This window comes from Chlorocebus sabaeus, chromosome 6 (genome assembly GCF_047675955.1).
Source record: "Chlorocebus sabaeus isolate Y175 chromosome 6, mChlSab1.0.hap1, whole genome shotgun sequence".
Taxonomy (NCBI): Eukaryota; Metazoa; Chordata; class Mammalia; order Primates; family Cercopithecidae; genus Chlorocebus; species Chlorocebus sabaeus.
In genome coordinates, this window is record NC_132909.1 from 56,477,808 (window position 1) to 56,498,598 (window position 20,791).

The 20,791-nt window shown below is 50.5% G+C and overlaps 2 protein-coding genes across 7 annotated transcripts in view; one reads left to right on the plus strand and one right to left on the minus strand.

The window, feature by feature from the left end:
* The window catches only part of RFX2 (regulatory factor X2), a 121,667-nt gene that overhangs the window by 36,125 nt on the left and 64,751 nt on the right, over positions 1-20,791 (plus strand). The gene's annotated exons all lie outside the window — the stretch shown is intronic.
* Positions 1,094-3,894, minus strand: LOC103233759 (large ribosomal subunit protein eL32-like). The gene is made up of 2 exons (XM_037994630.2): positions 2,201-3,894; positions 1,094-1,902 (listed from the first exon to the last, which is right to left on the minus strand). The coding sequence occupies exons 1-2, from the start codon at positions 2,341-2,343 to the stop codon at positions 1,599-1,601; spliced, it is 447 nt and encodes a 148-aa protein (XP_037850558.1). The 5' UTR covers positions 2,344-3,894; the 3' UTR covers positions 1,094-1,598.

The window sequence follows — 20,791 nt, forward strand, 5'->3', positions numbered from 1 at the left end:
GTCTGAGAAGAGGGTGCCAGCAGGGTCGGGTTCTGGTGAGGGCTCCCCTCTGGGATGCAGATGGCCATCTTCTTGCTGTGTCCTCACATGGTGGGAAGCCAGAGAGAGCTCTCTGGGGTCCCTTCCATAAGGGAGGGCATGATCTCACCCTCACGACCTAATCACCTCCCAAAGGCCCCACCTCCTAAAGCCACTGCCTTGGGGTGAGGAGTTCAGCATAGGGATTTAAGGGGATACAACATTTAGCCCCCAGCATTCCCCCGGCTCCTCTGGTGACCTTCTCACGTGACCCGTGTGACCCCACGTATCCCATGTGCCTCGGCCTTGCCGAGCACCCCTCCTGGCAGAGCCTTCTCAGCAGCAACACTTTCCTCGCCTCACTCTGCCTCTCTCCTGCCACTGCCCCAGGTCACCTCGCTGCCCCTGGCCCACGCCGCACTCCACTTGTGCATTTGAGTGTATTTTTCTTCAGAGCATTTGTCACCTCCTGCTGTTCTGTGTCCATGGTGTCGTCTGTCTCTCCCGGAGGAGTCAGCCCCACGCGGTCAGGGACTCGATCTGTTTATTCCCTGCTGTGTTCTCAGCACTTGGAGCCGGCACATGGTAGATGCTCAGACTGTGTTTGTTCAATGAATGAATGATGGCTGAGTGCCCAGGCTCTGAGCAAGTGTGGTACAGGCACCCTTCAAACCCCAGCCCCTGCACCCAGGGAACCTTGTGGGGTGAGGAGATGCACGGGCACAGGCCGGATGCTAAGAGGAAGGTAGAAAGGTTCCAGCTCACCTTCTCTTCTCGTTGACTTGAGGTTAGGAAGGGGCTAGTTTGGAATGAGAGGAAGAGCTTTCTCCACACTGTGGCATCTGTCCCCTGCCTGAGGTTCCACCTGAACTCCTGCCACAAGCTCCAGATCTGCTCCTATGCCGCACCCCCACCCCTGCTACGAAACCCCAGCTCTCTGTTTGCCCACCTGGTCTGCCGCTTTGGGCAGAGCTGCCCTTCATTCACTCTCCATCTTCCTGAGGGCTGGCCTTGGCTGGTGTCGGTCATTAGTGATGGGGCCCAGAACCTCAGCGGGGACAGAACGAGTTCCTGCTGCCCAGGGCCGGCCTGTCTGGGGGCTGCTGAGAAGTCACCCTGTGGTCGTCCACAGTCATTCCTGTGTGAGGACGAGACACACACTTTCCACTTGCTGGAGAGGAGGGTCTGGACAGCTTTTTATTGGTGCATTCACCATCTCAGATACTTCTGATCAGTATGAGCCGGGTAAACAGCCAGTTCAGATGGCTCAGACTCCTGGAAGAGGAGCGTTTAGCCCAAATTACTGGTATTAGCCATCCGCATTCAAGCTCATCTTAACCAAGAAATTTGCATGGTAAAAAAGAATTCGACTAACACAGAAATGCAACTGTGTCTTCATCGTTCCACTCTGTAAGCTTCAGAGGGCTTTCATGCGTTCAGCCTTCCTTCTTTTGATCTTTGAATTGTTTTGAAATTCCATTTGGATGGAAATATTTCCAATATTTATCTTTTTTGTTTTTATGTATATTTTTTGCAGTTTTTATGGTTTTATTTAAACATAAAACATGCACATGAGCTATCTACTCATTTTCTTCACTGTGCAGCCTGGCATTGGGGTGGGTGACTCTGATGGCCAGCTGGGCTGCCCTTTCCATGATGGCTTTGCGCTCCTTGGAGGAAGCACTGTGAGCGATCTCAGCACAGGAGGAAGCACTGTGAGTGATCTCAGCACAGGGAGGCTTGTTGCACATCAGCAGCACTTCCAGCTGCTTGATGCTGGGGACCAGGAACTTCTGGAAGCCACAGGGCAGCATGTGCTTTGTTTTTTTGTTGCTCCCATAACCAGTGTTGGGCATCAAGATCTGGCCCTTGCAGGCGCAGTGGCTCATGCCTGTAATTCCAGCACTTTGGGAGGCTGAGGCGGGTGGATCCTCTGAAGTCAGGAGTTTGAGATCAACCTAGCCAACATGGTGAAACCCTGTCTCTAATAAAAATACAGAAACTAGCCAGGCATGGTGGTGGGTGCCTGTAATCCCAGCTACTCTGGAGGCTGAGGCAGGAGAATTGCTTCAACCCGGAAGGCGGAGGTTGCAGTGAGCTGAGATCGCACCACTGCACTGCAGCCTGCACAACAGAGTGAGACTCTATCTCGAGGAAAAAAAAAAAAATCTGGCTCTTGAACCTTCTGTGAACCCTGTTGTCAGTTCCTCTGGGTTTCCTCCAGTTACACTTAATTTTGACATATTGTTCTGACTGGTGCCGGATGAACAGCTTGGTCCTCTTTTTGATGACCTTGGGCTTCATGAGGAGTCTGAAGGCGGCCATGATGCTGAGGAGGAGATGGCTGCCACCTCCGTAGGCAGCACCAAAGAGAGAGGGGCCTTTTTTTCTTTTTTATGTCCTCGGAAGGAAGACTTCGTGTTTCTTTTTTAAGAGCCAGGATCTCTCTCTGTCGCCCAGGCTGGAGTGCAGTGATGCAATCATTGCTCACTGTATCCTTCACCTCCTGGGCTCAAGCAATCCTCCTGCCTCAGCCTCCTGAGTAGCTGGAACTGCAGGCACACCCACCTTACCCAGATAATTTTTAATTTTGTTTTTCTAGAGACAAGGTCTCGCTTTGTTACCCAGACTGGTCTCAAACTCCTGATCTCAAGCAATTCACCCACCTCAGTCTCTCAGAGCGCTGGGATTACAGACATGAGCCACTGCACCTGGCCCAAATATTTATCTTTTAAAATGTATGCAGAAGTGAAACATGCTTTCCAAGAGCAGCAATGGGCAGGGTCACCCAGCGCCCAGGTGGATACGTGGGCTGCCAAGGCTTCTAGAAGCCAGGACAAATGGAAAGAATATTGGAACATGGAAAGGTCTGAAAGGTGGCAATTTGTCCAAGTCTCCATTTGAATCAGAAGAGAAGCGGTGGGTCAGGAAGGGGGTGATTTGAGTTCTGTTTCATCAGACTCATCTCTGTTTCTCTTTCCATCTCTCGGGCAGAGTTAGAACATTTTATTCCATTTTTTTTCCAAAATTATCTTTTGCTCTGCTTTGGGAACTGACTTAATACGGAGCTGGGAATGGAGACACCAAAAACAGAACTAGGCAAAGCTGAGGGTTTGTTCTTGCCCCTCCTGGACAGTGTGAGTTGCTCGCTGCTTTTGGCCCTGTCTGAAGTCGTCCCCAGCCCCACACTGGGAGAAAATGTTTCCTGAGGAAAACAACCCCTCTCAAAACCTGATGGAACAGAAAAGCCGCTTCAAATAGTTTACAGGTTTTAAGGTGCCTTTTTACATGTTAAAAATAACATTTCCCCTCAAGCTTTTGAATTAAATTGCCTCCTCTAAAACAGAATTGATTTTAGTGTATCTTCTTAGAATTAATTGGGACTAATTAGTTTTAAAACCTGAAATACCTCCAGCATTTCCCTCTTTGGGTTTAATTCTAACAATGAGTTTAACAACAAGACCCGTTTGCTCCATCTTCTCAGCGCGCACTGAGGTTTTGCTTTGGGGTTGAAACTTTCATGACGACAGAAATAGAATGTCCTTTTGTCGTTCTCATTGGGTTGGACGGTGACGTTTGAGACAAGCAAAGAGATGACAGATGGAACAAATATTTCTAATTTTGTCTTTCTTTGCTTCATTTTCAAGTCTTCAGAGACCTCTGGGTCTTGCTGAGGGGATCTCTGACTTGGCTTCATTTTCTGTCCCAGGCCGATTGAGATGTGTCTGTGCCTCAAAGACAGACTTAAAAGTACCGACAGGTTCTTTCCCTCCCAAAGACAGGCGAGACCTCCTCCCATCAGGTTGAGTCCATTCCTTGTCTGGAGCCAGGGAGCTCTGCTTCCCAAACTCTCACAGCAAGATTACTGGCCTTGCTCATTTGTCTTGCATTAAATTTTCTTGCAATCTTGCTTAATTCGAGCATGACTTAGCAAGAAATGCATTTTTAATATGTGACTCTAACACTTTCTTATTTAAGGATGCATGTTTATACACTGACATAGCAAGAAAAATAGGTATATTAAAACGCATTTCTAATAATACTGAAGTGTGGAAGGATTAGCCATTTGGCAAATTTGAAAAGAGGTATGGAGTAGCCATAGGAAAATAGTGAGGGCCAGGCACGGGGGCTCACACCTGTAGTCCAGCACTTTGGGAGGCTGAGGTGGGAAAACTGCTTGAGGCCAAGAGTTCAGGACCAGCCTGGTCAACATAGTGGGACCTTGCCTGTACAATTTTTGTTGTTGTTGTTGTTTTAAGTAGCCAAGCGTGGTGGTGGGCACCTGTAGTCCTAGCTACATGGGAGGTTAAGGCAGGAGGATCACTGGGCTGAGGGCCCAGGAGTTTGAGGCTGCAGTGAGCTATGATCCAACTACTATACTCCAGCCTGGGTGACAGAGAAAGACCCTGTCTCTAGAAAAGAAAGAAAGCAGTGAAAAAGGCAAATCAGGTGCATAAACCTGATGAGTGGGGCTTCTGTCAGGCGTTGAGGTGGGACCATGGGCTGGGGGCAGGTATTGGTTCCATGGAGACCAGATGAGCCTGTGAACCCAGGGTCTGCTGAAGGCTCTGATGTGAGGTCTGTGGACCTAAGTCATCATACTTGAAGCCCTATCCTGTGGCTTCAAGCCCTTCCACCTTGCTGAGACTGGCGGTCCCTGGCAGCCAGCTATTGAGGCTGACCAGGAGTAAACACAGGGATTCCATGGGTGAAGAATGGGATTGGGGACCAGGTCCCCCCAGAAGGACTATGACTTGGTGTCCATCTTCCAGGGTGGACACTCTGTCTTCTCTCCTGTACTGGTGGATGCACATCCACGCACCTAGCCCTGGCCAAGCCCTCCTGTGTTCTGCAGGACATCCCATTCCATCCCATCCACATCCCATCCCACCCCATCTATATCCCATCCCATCCACATCCCATATCACCCCATCTACATCCCATCCCACCCCATCCACATATCATTCCATCCCATCCACATCCCATTCCATCCCATCTGCATCCCATCCCATCTACATCCCATCCCACCCCATCCACATCCCATTCCATCCACATCTCATTCCACCCCATCCACATACCATTCCATGCCATCCACATCCCATTCCATCCCATCTGCATCCCATCCCATCCACATCCCATTCCATCCCATCTACATCCCATCCCACCCCATCCACATCCCATCCCATCCACATGTCATTCCACCCCATCCACATACCATTCCATGCCATCCACATCCCATTCCATCCCATCCACATCCTATCCCACCCCATCCACATCTCATCCTACCGCATCCACATCCCATCCCATCTACATCCCATTCCATCCCATCCCACCCCATCCACATCCCATCCCACCCCATCCACATCCCATGCCATCTACATCTCATTCCACCCCATCCACATCCCATCCCACCCCATCTACATCCCATCCCATCCACATCCCATTCCATCCCATCTACATCCCATCCCACCCCATCCACATCTCATTCCATTCCATCCACATCCCATTCCATCCCATCTGCATCCCATCCCATCCACATCCCATTCCATCCCATCTACATCCCATCCCACCCCATCCACATCTCATTCCATTCCATCCACATCCCATTCCATCCCATCTGCATCCCATCCCATCCACATCCCATTCCATCCCATCTACATCCCATCCCACCCCATCCACATCCCATCCCATCCACATCTCATTCCACCCCATCCACATACCATTCCATGCCATCCACATCCCATTCCATCCCATCTGCATCCCATCCCATCCACATCCCATTCCATCCCATCTACATCCCATCCCACCCCATCCACATCCCATTCCATCCACATGTCATTCCACCCCATCCACATCCCATCCCACCCCATCCACATCCCATCCCACCCCATCCACATCTCATCCCACCCCATCCACATCCCATCCCACCCCATCCACATCCCATCCCATCTACATCCCATCCCACCCCATCCGCATCCTATCCCATCCCATCCACATCCCATTCCATCCACATCCCATTCCATCCACATCTCATTCCATACCATCCACATCCCATCCCACCCCATCCATATCCCATCCAACCCCATCTACATCCCATCCCACCCCATCCACATCCTATCCCATCCCATCCACATCCCATCCCATCCACATCCCATTCCATCCACATCCCATTCCATCCACATCTCATTCCATACCATCCACATCCCATCCCACCCCATCCACATCCCATCCAACCCTATCCACATCCCATCCCACCCCATCTACATCCCATGCCACCCCATCCACATCCCATCCCATCCGCATCTCATTCCACCCCATCCACATACCATTCCATGCCATCCACATCCCGTTCCATCCCATCCACATCCTATCCCACCCCATCCACATCCCATGCCATCCACATCTCATCCCACCCCATCCACATCCCATGCCATCCACATCTCATCCCACCCCATCCACATCCCATCCCACCCCATCCACATCCCATCCCATCTACATCCCATTCCATCCCATCCCACCCCATCCACATCCCATCCCACCCCATCCACATCCCATGCCATCTACATCTCATTCCACCCCATCCACATCCCATCCCACCCCATCCATATCCCATTCCATCCCATCCACATCCCATCTCATCCACATCCCATCCCACCCCATCCACATCCCATCCCATCCCATCCACATTCCATCCCCCCCGCATCCACATCCCATCCCATCCCCATCCCATCCCATCCCATCCACATCCCATCCCACCCCATCCACATCCCATCCACATCTCATCCCACCCCATCCACATCCCATCCCACCCCATCCACATCCCATCCCGTCCCATCCACATTCCATTCCATCCCATCCACATCCCATCCCATCCACATCCCAATCCCACCCCATCCACATCCCATTCCATCCCATCCACATCCTGTCCCACCCCATCCACATCCCATTCCATCCCATCCACATCCTGTCCCACCCCATCCACATCCCATTCCATCCCATCTACATCCCATCCCATCCCGTCCATATCCCATCCCATTCTATTCACATCCCATCCCACCCCATCCACATCCCATTCCACCCCATCCACATCCCATTCCATCCCATCCATGCAAGAACACCCACTTGCAAGTCTCCCTTCTTGCTCCTATCCCAGTTCCCTCCTGGTAGGTCCTTCCTGCTATTATTTCTTTCATTTTCAGAAACCCTCTCTCAATCTTCCCTTTCTGGCTGCCACCCCATTCCTCTTCCTATCTTTCTAGCAAAAGTTCCTCAAAAGAACCATCTGGTCCTCCTGTCTCCAGTTCTGCTCCACTTGGGGCTCTCCTGAACCTGCTCCAACCTCTGTGGCTTTTGCACACACTTTTCCCCTGGAACTCCGCTTCACAATCACTGGTGACCTCCACTTTGCTGAGTCCGGTGATCACCACTCAACCCCAGAGTCACTTGGTTCCAGGACACCACTTGCTCATACTTCTTTGGCCTGCTCTTTTCAGGCTCCTGCTTCTTGGGGATCTCTAAATGGCAGAGAGCTCCAGAACTCAGCCCTAGGCCTCTTTTCTCTACTCTCCCTTGGTGAGCCCAGATAGTCTTATGGTTTTAACTAGGTCATTTATACACTGATGACTCCAGCCTACATCGTGTATACACTGGTGGCTCTAGCTCATGTCCTCTATACACTGATGGCTCCAGCCATGTCATCTATACACTGATGGCTCCATCCCATGTTCTCTATACACTGATGGCTTCAGCCCACATCCTCTATACACTGGTGGCTCTAGGTCATGTCCCCTATACATTGATGGCTCCAGCCATGTTATGTATACACTGATGGCTCCAACTCATATATTCTATACACTGATGGCCCCAGCCTGCAATCTCTATACACTGATGGCTCCAGCTCATATATTCTATATACTGATGGCCCCAGCCTGCATTCTCTATACACCGATGGCTCCAACTCACCCCTCAGCCTGAGACTTACATAATCTGCCTGCTTTCTCAGCATCTCAACCTGGGTATCTAGGAGCCTCTCACACTTTACACCTTTAGAACTCAACTCCCAAGTGCTCTCCAGGCCTGCTTCTTGGGCAATTTTACTGACCTCATCCTTTTAGTTGCCAAAAACCTTGGAGGTACCCTTGACCCGTCAGCAAATCTGGCTGACTCTACCTCCTATGTTTAACCAGAGTCTGTGACTTTGCCCCTCCACGGCTCACAGCCAACCCCCCTCCCTTGCCCAGATTATCACATTAGCCACCAGATTGCTCTCTCTGCTCCCACCCTTTTCCTTCTTCCCCTGTTCTCAACCCAGCAGCCAGAGGGGCCTGGTTAAAATGCAAGTCAAACCAGGCCATTCCTGGGCTCAAACCTTGTGATGGCTTCCATTCACCCCAAGCAAAAGCCAGAACCCCTGCGATGGCCTGTGTGGGCCTTTCTCCTTCTTGCCTTCTGGTTCATTCAGCCTGGTTCCAAGCCAGGCACTGTCCTGCCTTGGGGCCTTTGTACTGGCTTTTCCCTCCATTAGGAACGCTCTTCCCCAGGATATCTGAATAGCGCCGTCCCACACTTTCCTCATCTTTTAATGAGCCCGCCCAGGGAAGCATTTGACAACCCTTTAAAAATTGCAACCTCTTCCTATCCCAGCACTCCTTCTGTCTGCTTTGTCTTCCCCCTTGGTACTTGTCACCAGATGATATAGGGTGTCATCTGATGTACGACATATTTTTATCACTTACCTTGTTTACTGTCCATATGCCCCTGTCCTCCCACATGATCTAGAATAGAAACTCCATGAGGGCAGGGAATTGTGTTTTGATGACTGGTCAATGCCATGCCCATGCTATGGATCCAATAAATATTTTATTGAAATCAATGAATGACACAGTTAGGATCTCTGTTACTTCATCCTTCTGGACATGGGGTTTGGAGTCCTCACAGCCGCACCTCAACGCCTCCCTCAGGATACAGCATCCAGGCAGAACCCGGCCATGTACCCTAAGCAAAGCCTCGCTGGCACCAGCTGCTGGTGGTTTGACCTCCAGAACTAGCATTCAAGGATGTCACCTCATCACCACTTAGCCATGGCTTAACTGCCCAAGAGTCTGGCTTCCAATTCCTCCTCTCCCTGGAACAGAGATTCATATTCTAACAGTATAGAATCTGTCTTCCTTTCTTCTCAGGGAGACATGTCTATTCCATCCTGTTTATTCTAGGAATGACTCCTGGATGATAATCTTAAAAAAACAGTTTCTGTGCACTGACTGTGTCTGTCTCAAAGGGCAAACCTCCACTGAGAGCTCCTTAAAGGGTATGCTTGGTCATGCGCAAATCTATCAGCGTTGTGGGCTTTTATCATCCAAAATGTTGACCCATCGAGGCTGCAGCTACAAGCTGCTCATTCTATCAGAATGTTTTAAGATCCTTGGCTGGGCCCACCAAAAACAAGAGCACTGCTGAGAGCTCTGTGTTCCCCTTGAAAGGTGGTGGTGCCACCTCACCCTCTCCTGGTCCCAAAGCCTCAGGGAAGCCATGCTCAGCATGAACTGCTGTAGGAATAACAAAAACTGCACTGGCTTCAGTTTAGCCAGTGGGTCTCCGTGGGTCAAGATTGCCCAACCGTGTGCCTCTTTCCGGAGACGTGTGTCCCTTGTGTGTCCTGCCATCTGGGGGCATCTGATGTGGCATGGCTTCCTCTTAGAAAAGCCTTCCTCTCCCTGGGTAGGGAGGGAAGAGCCGGCGCAGTGACGTCAGAGATACTGTAAGTCCCTCCCGGCAAAGCCCCACAAGGCATTTCTGACGCTGAGTCAGTGGTTCCCTTTGCACTTGTTCCATACGTACATGATATTTCCAAAAGTCTTTTAAATTCAGTATCAGCTCCTCTGTTTTCACACTTTTTTCCAAATAGTTTAATCCGTGATTCATTTTACTTCGCCCAGAAAACACTTATGCAGCTATGAACTCTCCCACATTGTTTGTTTGATGATAAATAGATTCTTTCCTCTTGGAGAAAAGGGCACTTTCTCCTCCCAGTACTAGGAAGGATTGAAATCCCTCCTGTGATGCCGTCTTACCTCAGAGGGAGTTGTTCCTCCTTGGGTTTTGTTATTTCAGAACAAATATGGTAAACTGTTTTCCCGTCAGTTACTATAGAGAAGAGATTATTTGCCTTTCTCTTAGTGCTTCTGAAAATAATAGATTACATATTTGGGAGGGTTTTTTTTAGATCTGGTTAATGTGAGATAGAGGGGGTTGCTCCGGGATGACATTGTTTGGTTTGGGAAGTATTCTCCCGGTTGCCCAGCAACAGGCTCTTGGAAACGGGAGTGGACTGCGTTGCCCCTGGCAACCGTTGTTACTTAGCAAACAATGAGGGCCGGGCAAACAGTGCCAAGACTGCGGACTCCAGGTTTTAATTGAACATCTGCATATATTTTTCTCTGATTAAATTTGAGTTTGATTTGCCACAACAGGTAGACATGGGTCCACTCGGGATCTACTTGAAAGAACCAATATTGTAATGTTGACGCCCATGCTGCATAAACGCAGAGGCCCCATTGAAACAAACTTCTGGCCATTCGAATATGTCCTAGACTGCTCTCAACTGGAGACTTATTTTAGTCTTAAGTGCAGTTTCTTTTTTGATCTAATTCCTGGTGTTCAGAAAATCATTACTTGTCCAACCTACTACCGTACATCACTGATAAATCCGCAATTTCTGGAGCGCTTTTCAGCACGATGCCTTCATTTCTGCTGCCTAAGATTTTCAGAAGAGCAAAGAGTTGAGCCCTGGCTGGCTCACATGTAGAGACATTCACAGACAGGGTTGGCTGGGGGTGGAAATTGGACCCAGCACCTTCTGGTTTCGTGTGCTCAATGTTCCTGCTGAGAAGCTGGGTCCTCCTGTGGCCCTCAGTGGGATGTGTGTTACGTTTATTAAGGTAGGTCTCATGTTCCCACTAACAAAGTGCCCTGTTGATGGGCCCTTTGCAGCCACAGGTTGGATTTTGATCCAAACAGCCTCACTCCCCCACCTCCTCACTGGCGAGCCAGAGATAGCGGTTGTTTACAAGGGTTTGTTGCTTAGGTAAACACCACCCCTGAACTTCATTCAGAGCGGGTGACACATTTCTTTCCCTCCTCCCAGCACTGCCCCCAGCCCCCGCCCCCACTGCCAGGGCTATAAATTAAGAACTGTTAGCCAGGACAGGTTTTTGGTGAAGGCTTTATTCTTCCTTATTCATCTCGAGTGCAATCTGACTAATGCGGCAACAGCCGCAAAAGTGTCGCCTGTAACAGACACTCCAGCCTGTCACTAAAACAGCTGCTGTGGTTCCTGTGGTGAGACTCCCTTTCGTTGTATGGATATTTTTTTAAGGGCGATTCACTTTGTTGCTGAATGCCCCCAAGAAAATGTTCATTGCACGTTTGTTACCAGCATTTCAGCTAATGTCTTAGGACTATTTAAAGTATCTAAACAAGTTTCCCAACTTTCTTTTACAGCAGAAACTTATAATGGAATGTCATTTGTGTTATATAACAAATAAAAGTAAGCTTGTGTTTTTTTTCTTAAAAAGGCAAGCTGATTAGCCATCGGCCTTATTAGATGCAATAATTAGGATCCAATGGCTGTGAGTGTTGTTGGAATCAAAATGAATAAGGTCTGACTTACACAAAGACTCCCCCAAAGATTAAAATACATGATTTGTCCTGCAACCTGTTGTAGGATAGTTGTAGAAGACCACTATATACTTCAAAAGATAAATCTTCCCAAAGAAATGCTGTTCTGCCTTCTACAATATTATTTTCTGCCCAGTCCCCAGTTTAAGTAAGTCATTTTTCAGGAATTAGAGCCTCATTAAAATTTTTTTTAAATTGATCGTTTTCTTATTTCCCATGAAAGTATTTTCCCATATATCAGGCTTTGCAATTTGGGCAAACCACATAACATCTTTAGGTAAGTTTCTTCATCTGTTTGATGAAAGAGCTGGGTTAGGTGGTTTTTAAAGGGGCCTGTCCATGCTGTGGTTTTAGGTGGAAATTCTTGTATTTGAACTAGGCTGTTTCTCCACTTCTTAAATTCCAGAATCAAGTCATGACCGGAGGGGAGGTAAGGTGTAGACTGGAAAGGTCCCGTATGTGATGTTGGTGGGATCTGGAAAACCAGCCTCCTCCTGGCCCGAATCAGTCATGGAGACGTGGAAAGAACATGCACTGCCTGTTGCCCTGTGCTCACTGGCCATCTCTCAAGATGGCTGTCAGGGACAGGAAGGGCCACACAGGCAGGACGAAACCCTGTCCCCAGGTGGGCACAGGTGCCCAGTGGGCCTGCTGCCATGTCAGGTCACCAGGCTGGGAATGCAGGAGATGCTACTGCTGAGGAACTGTCACTTGTCATTTCCGGGACCACTCCTCTACCCTCTGGCAGCGTGGGTCACTCTGAAAGATTTTGAAGGTGGGACAGGAGAGGGTGAGTGAGGTGAGGCCTCCGCATGCCAGATTTTCACTGGCACATTCCCCATCTTCATCTTGACCATCAGCAGCTGCACTGCAGCCCTGCTCATGGTCAGAAAGGGAGAGAAACATGAGAGGGAAAGAAAGGCTGGTAAGAGAAGGAGCAGAACACAAAAGCATGATGCCTTAGGAAGCTGCTCCCAAGAACCCTGGGACAGGCCCCTGTGCTCAGCTGAAGACGGGAGCTGGAGGCCGACATGGTGAAGGTGGCTAGAACAGGTGGGCAGCCCAGAGCAGGCAGGCCGCTCATTCTCTTGTTCATTGCAAAATACATCTTGAGCATCTTTGCAGGCAATGTGCTACGTAGGGGCTGGAGTTGGGGTGAGGGAGCTGCGAGGGGGCTGCTGAGATGACACAGACCCAGACTTTGTTTTCTCAAGAAGGGCTGACTAGCCAAGAAGCCAGATGTGAACAGCTGCATGATAGGAAGGAATCTGAGGGGCCAGCACGGAGAGTGGTTTGGTGAATCTGGAAACGCTGCGTGGAGTAAAGGTGCGGCCTTAGACGTGTGGCTCTCCACAGGGGTGGTCCTGCCCCCGGGCACACTGGGCGATGTCTGGAGACATTTGTGGCTGTCACGACAGCGGTCAGGGGTGGCTTCCTGGCATGGAGTGGGTGGAGACCAGGGATGCTGCTCAGCACCCTGCGGTGCCCAGGACAGCCCCAGCCCAGAGCATGCTCCTGCCCCTCGTGCCCACATTGCTGAGGTCAGGAAAACCTGTGTGAGATGACAAGCTGACTGGAGAGAGGGTTTCCCCACTGCTCTTCACTTGCCTGGGGTCCCCTTTGGAGCTGCTGGCTGCTGTCTCTCTGTCTCCCTCCCTCTTTAGTGCAGCAGTCACTTTGATCTTAGCTGTCATGGGCAGGTGGACTTTGAGGGACGGAGCGCTGCCCAGCCCGCCTGGCCCTGCTGGAGGGGTCTTGTCCATCCCCACCCTGGCAAGAGCATCGGCCCCATTCTCACCCTCCCTGCGTTGTGTGCAGGGGACACCAGTGCCAGCCTCCGGTGGCACTCCATGCATTGCCACCACCTTGTCACTGCGAGTCCGGACCACTGTGTGCCACACTGGCCTCCTTCAATTCTGCAGACCTTAGACATGCAGGCAGAAGCTGCTGCTCAGTGCAGGGGCCGGTGCTCAGGCCTGGGGGTCTGGCAGGCGTGGGCTCTAATTCCATTTGAATCAGAGGGTCCTTCGGGGTTGTGTGGCCATCTCATTTAAACACTCCATCCGGAATCAGAGGAACCTCGGCTTTCCCTACAAAGCAGGTGCCAGGGGAGAGAGTTTCAAACTAAGTAGTTGGACGCATGAGGGAGAAGGTGGCCTGGGAGCAAGAGCGAGAGCGGCAGGACCGGAGCGGCACGAGACGTAGCAGCTCATGGGAGGGGATGTGGGTGACCCCAGCAGGGGCCAGGCACCAGAATGGCACAGACAGGTGACCTTGGTCTCTGGAAGGGGAGGGAAAGGACGAGCAGATATTGAATATGCGTGACTGGCCAGGGAGTGACCCCCAGATCTTTACATTCTGAAAAACCCACTGCTGTAAACGCACAGGGAACTGCTTCTGGGGATAGACAGAGGGAATGGTCATTCTAAGTCACGCTTATTTACAAGTTCCTCCCAGTTACTGAGAATGAAGAAAGAGCCACTTACTTCTCAACTGGAACCACAGAGGACTGGAGAAATGTCCAAGTCTGGCTCGAACTCATCCAGTCACTCCCCACAGGGACGGTATCAGTTCATGGTCGCTCCAATAGCATCAGCTAAATTCTAGAAACTTCTAAAGCAAAAGCTAAGCTTGTGTTGTTATTTGGAGTTCTCTTTGGCATGGGGTTGGGGAAGCGATTTATATACGGAAAAGAAGCGGAAGCTTCACGTGGGTCGGAAAGCAGTGGCTCCGGAGGCTCCAGAGTCATAAAAACATGTGCTTCCTCCTCCTAAAGGAGTGACTTAGCCAAACCCAAGCCGAAGCCCCAGTCCAGCCTGCCTCTTCCTGCTTGGTGACCTTCAGCTCATGGCTCGCCCTTTCTGAGCCTCAGCATGTGTGTTGTGTCTGGAGCAGAGGTGATGTGGCCACAGCTTCCTCAGAGTCAGTCGGCCCCCACGTGTACCAGTTTTGCCCACAGTCTGGGGCTCGGTCTGGCCGCCGGCTGCTGCCACTGCTGTTGTCCTTGGGGTTGTGTCCGTCTTTCGTTTGGCTACTTTGGTTTTTTGGTTGTTTTTGGTTGTTTTGTTTTGTTTGTTTATTCTTTGTAGAGACAGGGTCTTCCTCTGTCTCCCAGGCTGGAGTGCAGTAGTGCAGTCAGCTTACTGCAGCCTCAAATTCCTGACCTCAAGCAATCCTCTGACCTCAACCTCCCAAAGTGCTGAAATTACAGACATAAGCCACCTTCCCCAGCCCCCAGTTTTTTGTTTGTTCGTTTGTAGAGACGGGGCCTCGCTATGTTGCCCAGGCTGGTCTCGAACTCCTGGGTTCAGTGGATCCTCCCGCCCCTGCCTAGGTCATATTTCATTGATCAGGCACCTGCTGGGATCCACACTCAGGGTGGGCACATCAACTATATCATTCCCTTCCCCCTCCCAGCCCCTTTCTCAGATTAAGAAACCAAGGCCACGGCCACAGTCAGTAAGTAAGCGAGTGACAGGCCTGGGATTTGAACCTGAAGCCTGGCCTCCTCCCTCTGCTCTGGGTGGCCGTACCTCCTTCCCAGCCACTCGGCACTCCCCTTGGCATTTGTTCTTATTTACATAAATAATGGAGGTTGCAAAGTCTTTTTCCCCTGGCTGGAGCCGACTCCCCAGTAAGATCCAAAGGCGGGGCCGGGAGTAGGAAGGGAACCAAGTGTTCCCTTTCTTTGGATGCGCTCTGTGGGGCAGGGCTCTCTGCCTGCCTATGGACGGTCTTCAGGTGACAGGGTCTTGATCAGCCAAACTTGTGAGTGTGAAGGGCGGGCTCCAACCCTCTGAAGAAGGGATCCTACCGACAGCAGACCCTTTCGACATCGAAATGTCTGGGACCCCCACCTTGGTAGTTAATCCCTTGGTTTAGCACATGCACTCTATGCAGTGAAAACTCATGGGAGGGTTTTTTCAGCCAGGGAATGAGAAGACATTGTTATCTTTTGAATCACCCCAATGTGAAAGAAAATTGGCTCGGGCCGAGGCTGGAAGCAGGGAGACCAATTAGGAGGCAGATGCGGTGGTTCCAGGTAGGAGATGGGGAGGCAGGGGCTCACTAAAATAGTAGCAGCAGGAGCGGAAGGAAGGGGGAGGCAGAGATGGTATCAGGTGGAGACAGCAGGCTGAGTCACCAGCGACACGTGCCCCGGGGCCCAGGGAGATGCCCAGTGCCTTAAACAGCCCCCTGGCTTAGGAAACGCAAGAGGAGAAATTTGGGCGGAGGGAGTTTCCCTTGGACTTGTTGAGGCACCTGAGGGGCGCCCAGGCAGAGAGGTCTGGAGGCAGCTGGAGAAGGGAGCCGGAGCTGAGTGATTTGGGTGGTGCTGGGAGTCCTGGTGCCATGAGGTCGTCCACATTGAGTGTGACAGGGGAGGGGCACAAGGGTGGAGGCTGAGGGTGGTAGACAAGGAGGGACCAGTGCAGGGGACTGAGAAGGTACCATTAGGGGGAAAAATGAAACCAGATGACAACAGTGCCCAGAAAGGAGGGAGGATGGAGCTTTGAGGAGCGACACGAAATACTGCAGAGGCCAAGTTCAGAGGAGGCCTGAAACCTGCCCGGTGAGGACCTTGAGAACAGTGGGCAGACATGAGAACCGCAGAGAGGAGCCGACGGAGACTCCCTCCCAAGAGTATGGACGTACAAAGAAGAAAGAATCCGTATCTCGAGAGAAGATAAAGGATAAAGAGCAGGGTTTCAGTGGCAGTGGATGTTCTCCTCAAATGGGTGTGATGTGAGCTTGTCTATAAGCTGAAATAATGGAGCCTGTGCAGAAGCCAGATTACAGGCTTGATCGGTGGGTCCTTGGAGGGAGATGGAAGGCTCTAGAACCTTCAGGAAGGGGACCAGCAGCCTTTTTCTGTAAAGGACCAGAGAGTACATATTTTAGGCTTCTGCTGGGGTCTGTCTCAGCTCCTCACCTCTGCTGTTGGAGCACAAAAGTCATCATAGCTACTGGGAAAATGGGAGTTGAAGATGCAAGGAACTGGATGTAGACAGTCTGGATGTGAGACAGTGAGGGGAGGTCAGCACAGGGAAGGGGTTGCGGGGTAGAAGAAGGTGGAAGAAACAGCATGGCAGAGGCATGGCTAAGAGCCAGAAGGTGCAGAGGCGCTGTCAGAAAAGGGTTGCAATTTCAGAATGGAATCTTGCAAGGAATAAAGTATAGAGAAAAAATGTACTTTGAGGATTTCTCCCATAGGCATGTGTGTGGATGTGTGAACATAGGTCCCCCCCGACTTTTTACTACAAGAATTGTTGTTTTTATCTAGTGGGAGGAGTCAACATTCAGTTTAATGGAAAAATGTCTGGAGTAAGAAAATGACCTGTGTCTTCTGAGTGGTTTTGGCTATTTTTCTCATATTATCCTGCATCAGGTGGCGTATGTGTGTGCATGTATGTGTGTCTGTGTGTGTATTTTTATGTATACATGTATGTACGTGTATTTTTGTGTGTATGTGTGTATATGTGTATGTCCATGTATATTTGTATACATGCATACGTGGGGAGTGTATACATGCGTGTGTGTGTGTGTGACACTCTCACGTCCTCTCCGGAGGGACAGCATCAGCTGATGCTCAGCCTCTAGCTTGGAATCCAGTTACCTTTCACTCCAGTGTGTTGGACTTCAGGGCACCCCATAACCTAAGGAGAATTTCCATTTCCTAGAAACCCAAGTTTTGTGATGTTGAAGTTATTGCTAAAAGCAGTGGAATCAGGTTGACTGCCAAAAGAGTATTTGCTGGGTGAAAATGTCAGTGAAGCCTTGGTGGTTTTTTTAATTCAAAATTCACCCTGAATTTGGTATATTATTGATGGCAGTTAAAAGCAGACCACATCAGAGACGAGGTACACCATACCTTACTTTGGACAATTTTTATATTAATAATCAAATCAAGGCCAGGCATAATGGCTCACACCTATAATCCCAGCACTTTGGGAGGCCGAGGTGGGAGGATTGCTTCAGTCCAGGAGTTCGAGGTCATTCTGGGCAACATAGCAAGACCCCTGTCTCTACCAAAAATTAAAAGTTAGCCGGGCTTGCTGGTGCTCACCTATAGTTCCAGCTACTTGGTTGGCTAAGGTGGGAGGGTCACTTGAGCCAGGGAGGTTGAGGCGGTAGGGAACTGTGATTGCATCACCGCACTCTAGCCTGGGTGACAGAGAAGACTGTGCCTGAAAAAAAAAAAGTCAGCTTTCTAAAAGGGAAGGAATGGGTGTTTCCTCTGTTATGACGGGGGTCCCTGACTTAGGGGAGGCCCTGTCAGTGCAGCCTGCTCCAAGCCTCTGAAGATTAGAACCTGTGACTTAGGGACCGACTGGGTGTCCGCACTTCCCCATCCCCATTCCACTCTGCAAACAGCTCTTTCTCAGGCCAGTTGTCAAGGGCTTGGTTCTGATCCTTTTCTAGAGAAAGGAGGGTGAGTTTGGCTCCTGAGAAGAAAACAGGAACAGAAGCCCAATTCTTACGAAAAGAAAAAGGAATTTGAATTCTGAAGATACTTGATTTCCGAGAAGCTCGGAGCCAGCTCCAGTCCTTGAAAGCTCATTGCTACAAGAGGGAAAAAAAAAAAAAACCGAAAGTGAGGAATGGCTTAGGCATAGAGGGAACGATAGTTGCCCTTGGTGTGCTTTGAAGTCTGCTGCTCTGGAACGCATGGGTAGCCTTCAGAGGGTCCTGTTCTTTTATTTCAGACTCCTGGCCTGGCTGAATTGTCATGATTTTGTGTCCTGCCTACTCTTCTTTTTCATCTTCCCGTTCTCAACCTGTCTGTAGTCCCGTGTTAGTCAGGGGCTGTTTGTCCAGATGCCTTCTCAGGTATCACACATCCATTTTGAACAGAGGTCCTTCTGCCCCCCCAGGGGACACTGGGGAATGTCTGGGGACATCTGTGGTTGTCACAACTGGGGGTGCTCTTGGCATGGAGTGGGTGGAGACCAGGGATGCTGCTCAGCGCCCTGCAGTGCTCGGGACAGCCCCAGCCCAGAGATGGATCCATCCCCAATGTTCGCAGTGCCAAGTGGGGACACCCACTGTCATCTTTGGTGATAATCAGGGCAGAGTAATAACTCTTGGCGCTGAGAACTAACTGGGTCCACAGGGAGTGATCCTGGTGCAAGAAAGGACGTGGTTCCACCATCAAGGAGGTTCCAGAATCCACTTTTCAGCAAGGAGATCGCTGTCTTCCCTGTGCATGGGGCCAGGCCACACAAGCCTGAATGGTGGGGACAGAATCTTAAAACACACATCACTTGCTGCATAGACCTGGCCCTCCAGGAGAAGGAAATAGGCGAGATTTTTCTGGGCAGCGTAATGACACTGCAAGTGTTAAGACAAGCACCAGGACAGAATCTGGGCTTTGCAGCGACCGGTACTCCTGAGAGCGCTCTGGGCTTGTGCCTTCTTGTTCGGAGGGAGGAAATTAATTGCTTTCTTCGGGCAGATGAACTCTGGTACCATCTGGACGCCAGCGAGTACCAGGAGAGGAGGAGCTGATGGTTGGCAGAGGCCTTGTGCCTCCCAAACGCCAAGGCTCATTAGCCAATCAGGACGAAGGTAACTAAAACCACTCAGCTAACTCTGCCCCAATTATCACCGAAGATGACAAAACATTGTCTAAATTCCGATCTAAACTATGTGAGGCAGGTGACAGCTCCATTTGGCATACGAAGGAACAGGAATAGAAGAGAGATTGCTTAAGGTCGCAGTGAGTCAGCGGCTCAGCCAGGAACCGGCCCAGAAATTGCTCTCAGCGTTTTCTGCATTTCCTTTCCTGACATTGCTGGTTACTAGGTGATGGGAGTATTTTTCTGTAAACAGAAGCCTCTTCCCTTTGTGCCCAGGCAGACTCATTCATCACGGCTACAGTCCAGGGCTGCTTCTAGCTGCGTCTCTCCTGTGCCCCTCACATGAAGTCAGGAAGCCACGGGAGATGTTCCCACTGGCGCATTTGACTCAGCAGAGGCTCCAAAAGGTCAAGTGCGCATCTGGTTCACTTGAATGTTCGTTCAAGGTCAGATGCGCGTTTTGTGGATTCCAAAGGCTGGTGCCGGCCAAGGAGGGGAAATTGCGCCTCTGGTTCTGTGCTTTTCCCCTTTATTTCATGCCCGTCCTGATCTTGGACCAGATGGTGAATGAAACGTGCTTAGCTTATAAAGAGCACTCCGGGCATGTTTCTGAGCCACGAGGGAGCTTTAGGCCAGCCAAGCCCATCGGCCAAGCAGGGCCAGGCTGGGTGACAGGTCATGTCTCGGCCCCTCCCCTTTATATTGGCTGTTCCAAGGCTCCTGTTCCCCTCTAAGAGGACACAGGGGAAGGCAGTCAAAGAAAGACTGCCCAGGTCCTCGCCACAGGAAGAAAAACAGAAGAGAGGACAAAGGAACGTGAGAAAGCAAGGACAGTGGGGCAGTCACCAATGAGTCCAAGTTCCCATGGCAGATTCAGGTTCAGAGAAGAAGCATGGCCTCCACTCACTCACATCTACTGTCCTGTGCTGGATTGAGGGGTTCCCAAACTGGGTGCTGCAAAGGTACTCCACAGTGTGCTTCCCTGTGCCCTGTGGACTTTACATTGAATAGTACCCACACCCTCGGGGCCCTGCCCTCTCCCCCTCTCCGCTGCCCCCTCCTCTGCCAGGTGGAGGAGTTACTCAGGATCCAGCATCACCCCTTATGGAAGGACCATGTGAGTTAACCGCCGTCACCTGGAAGCATGGCCAGGACCATGAGCCGCTCCTCCTGCTGGGCCAACAGCTCATCGCTGGTGTCTTGTGTGTGTGTTTGTTTAACTCTTTATCACAGACATTTCAAACATCCACAAAGTAAATACACAATGCAATAAAACTTAATGAAGCCACCACCCTCTACAGGGTGTCAGTGTCCTGCCATTCTTATAGCACCTGGATACCCCTACCCAGTCTCCATCCTCCTCTCCACCCTTATATTTTTACAGGCTTTGTTGTCGTTAAAATTCACATATAGTAAGTGCACAAACCTTAGCTGACTAATTTTAACAAATCGCAACTCCATGTAACCCCACACTGTATTATCATACAGAATGTGTCCATCTCACTGGAGTGTCCCCT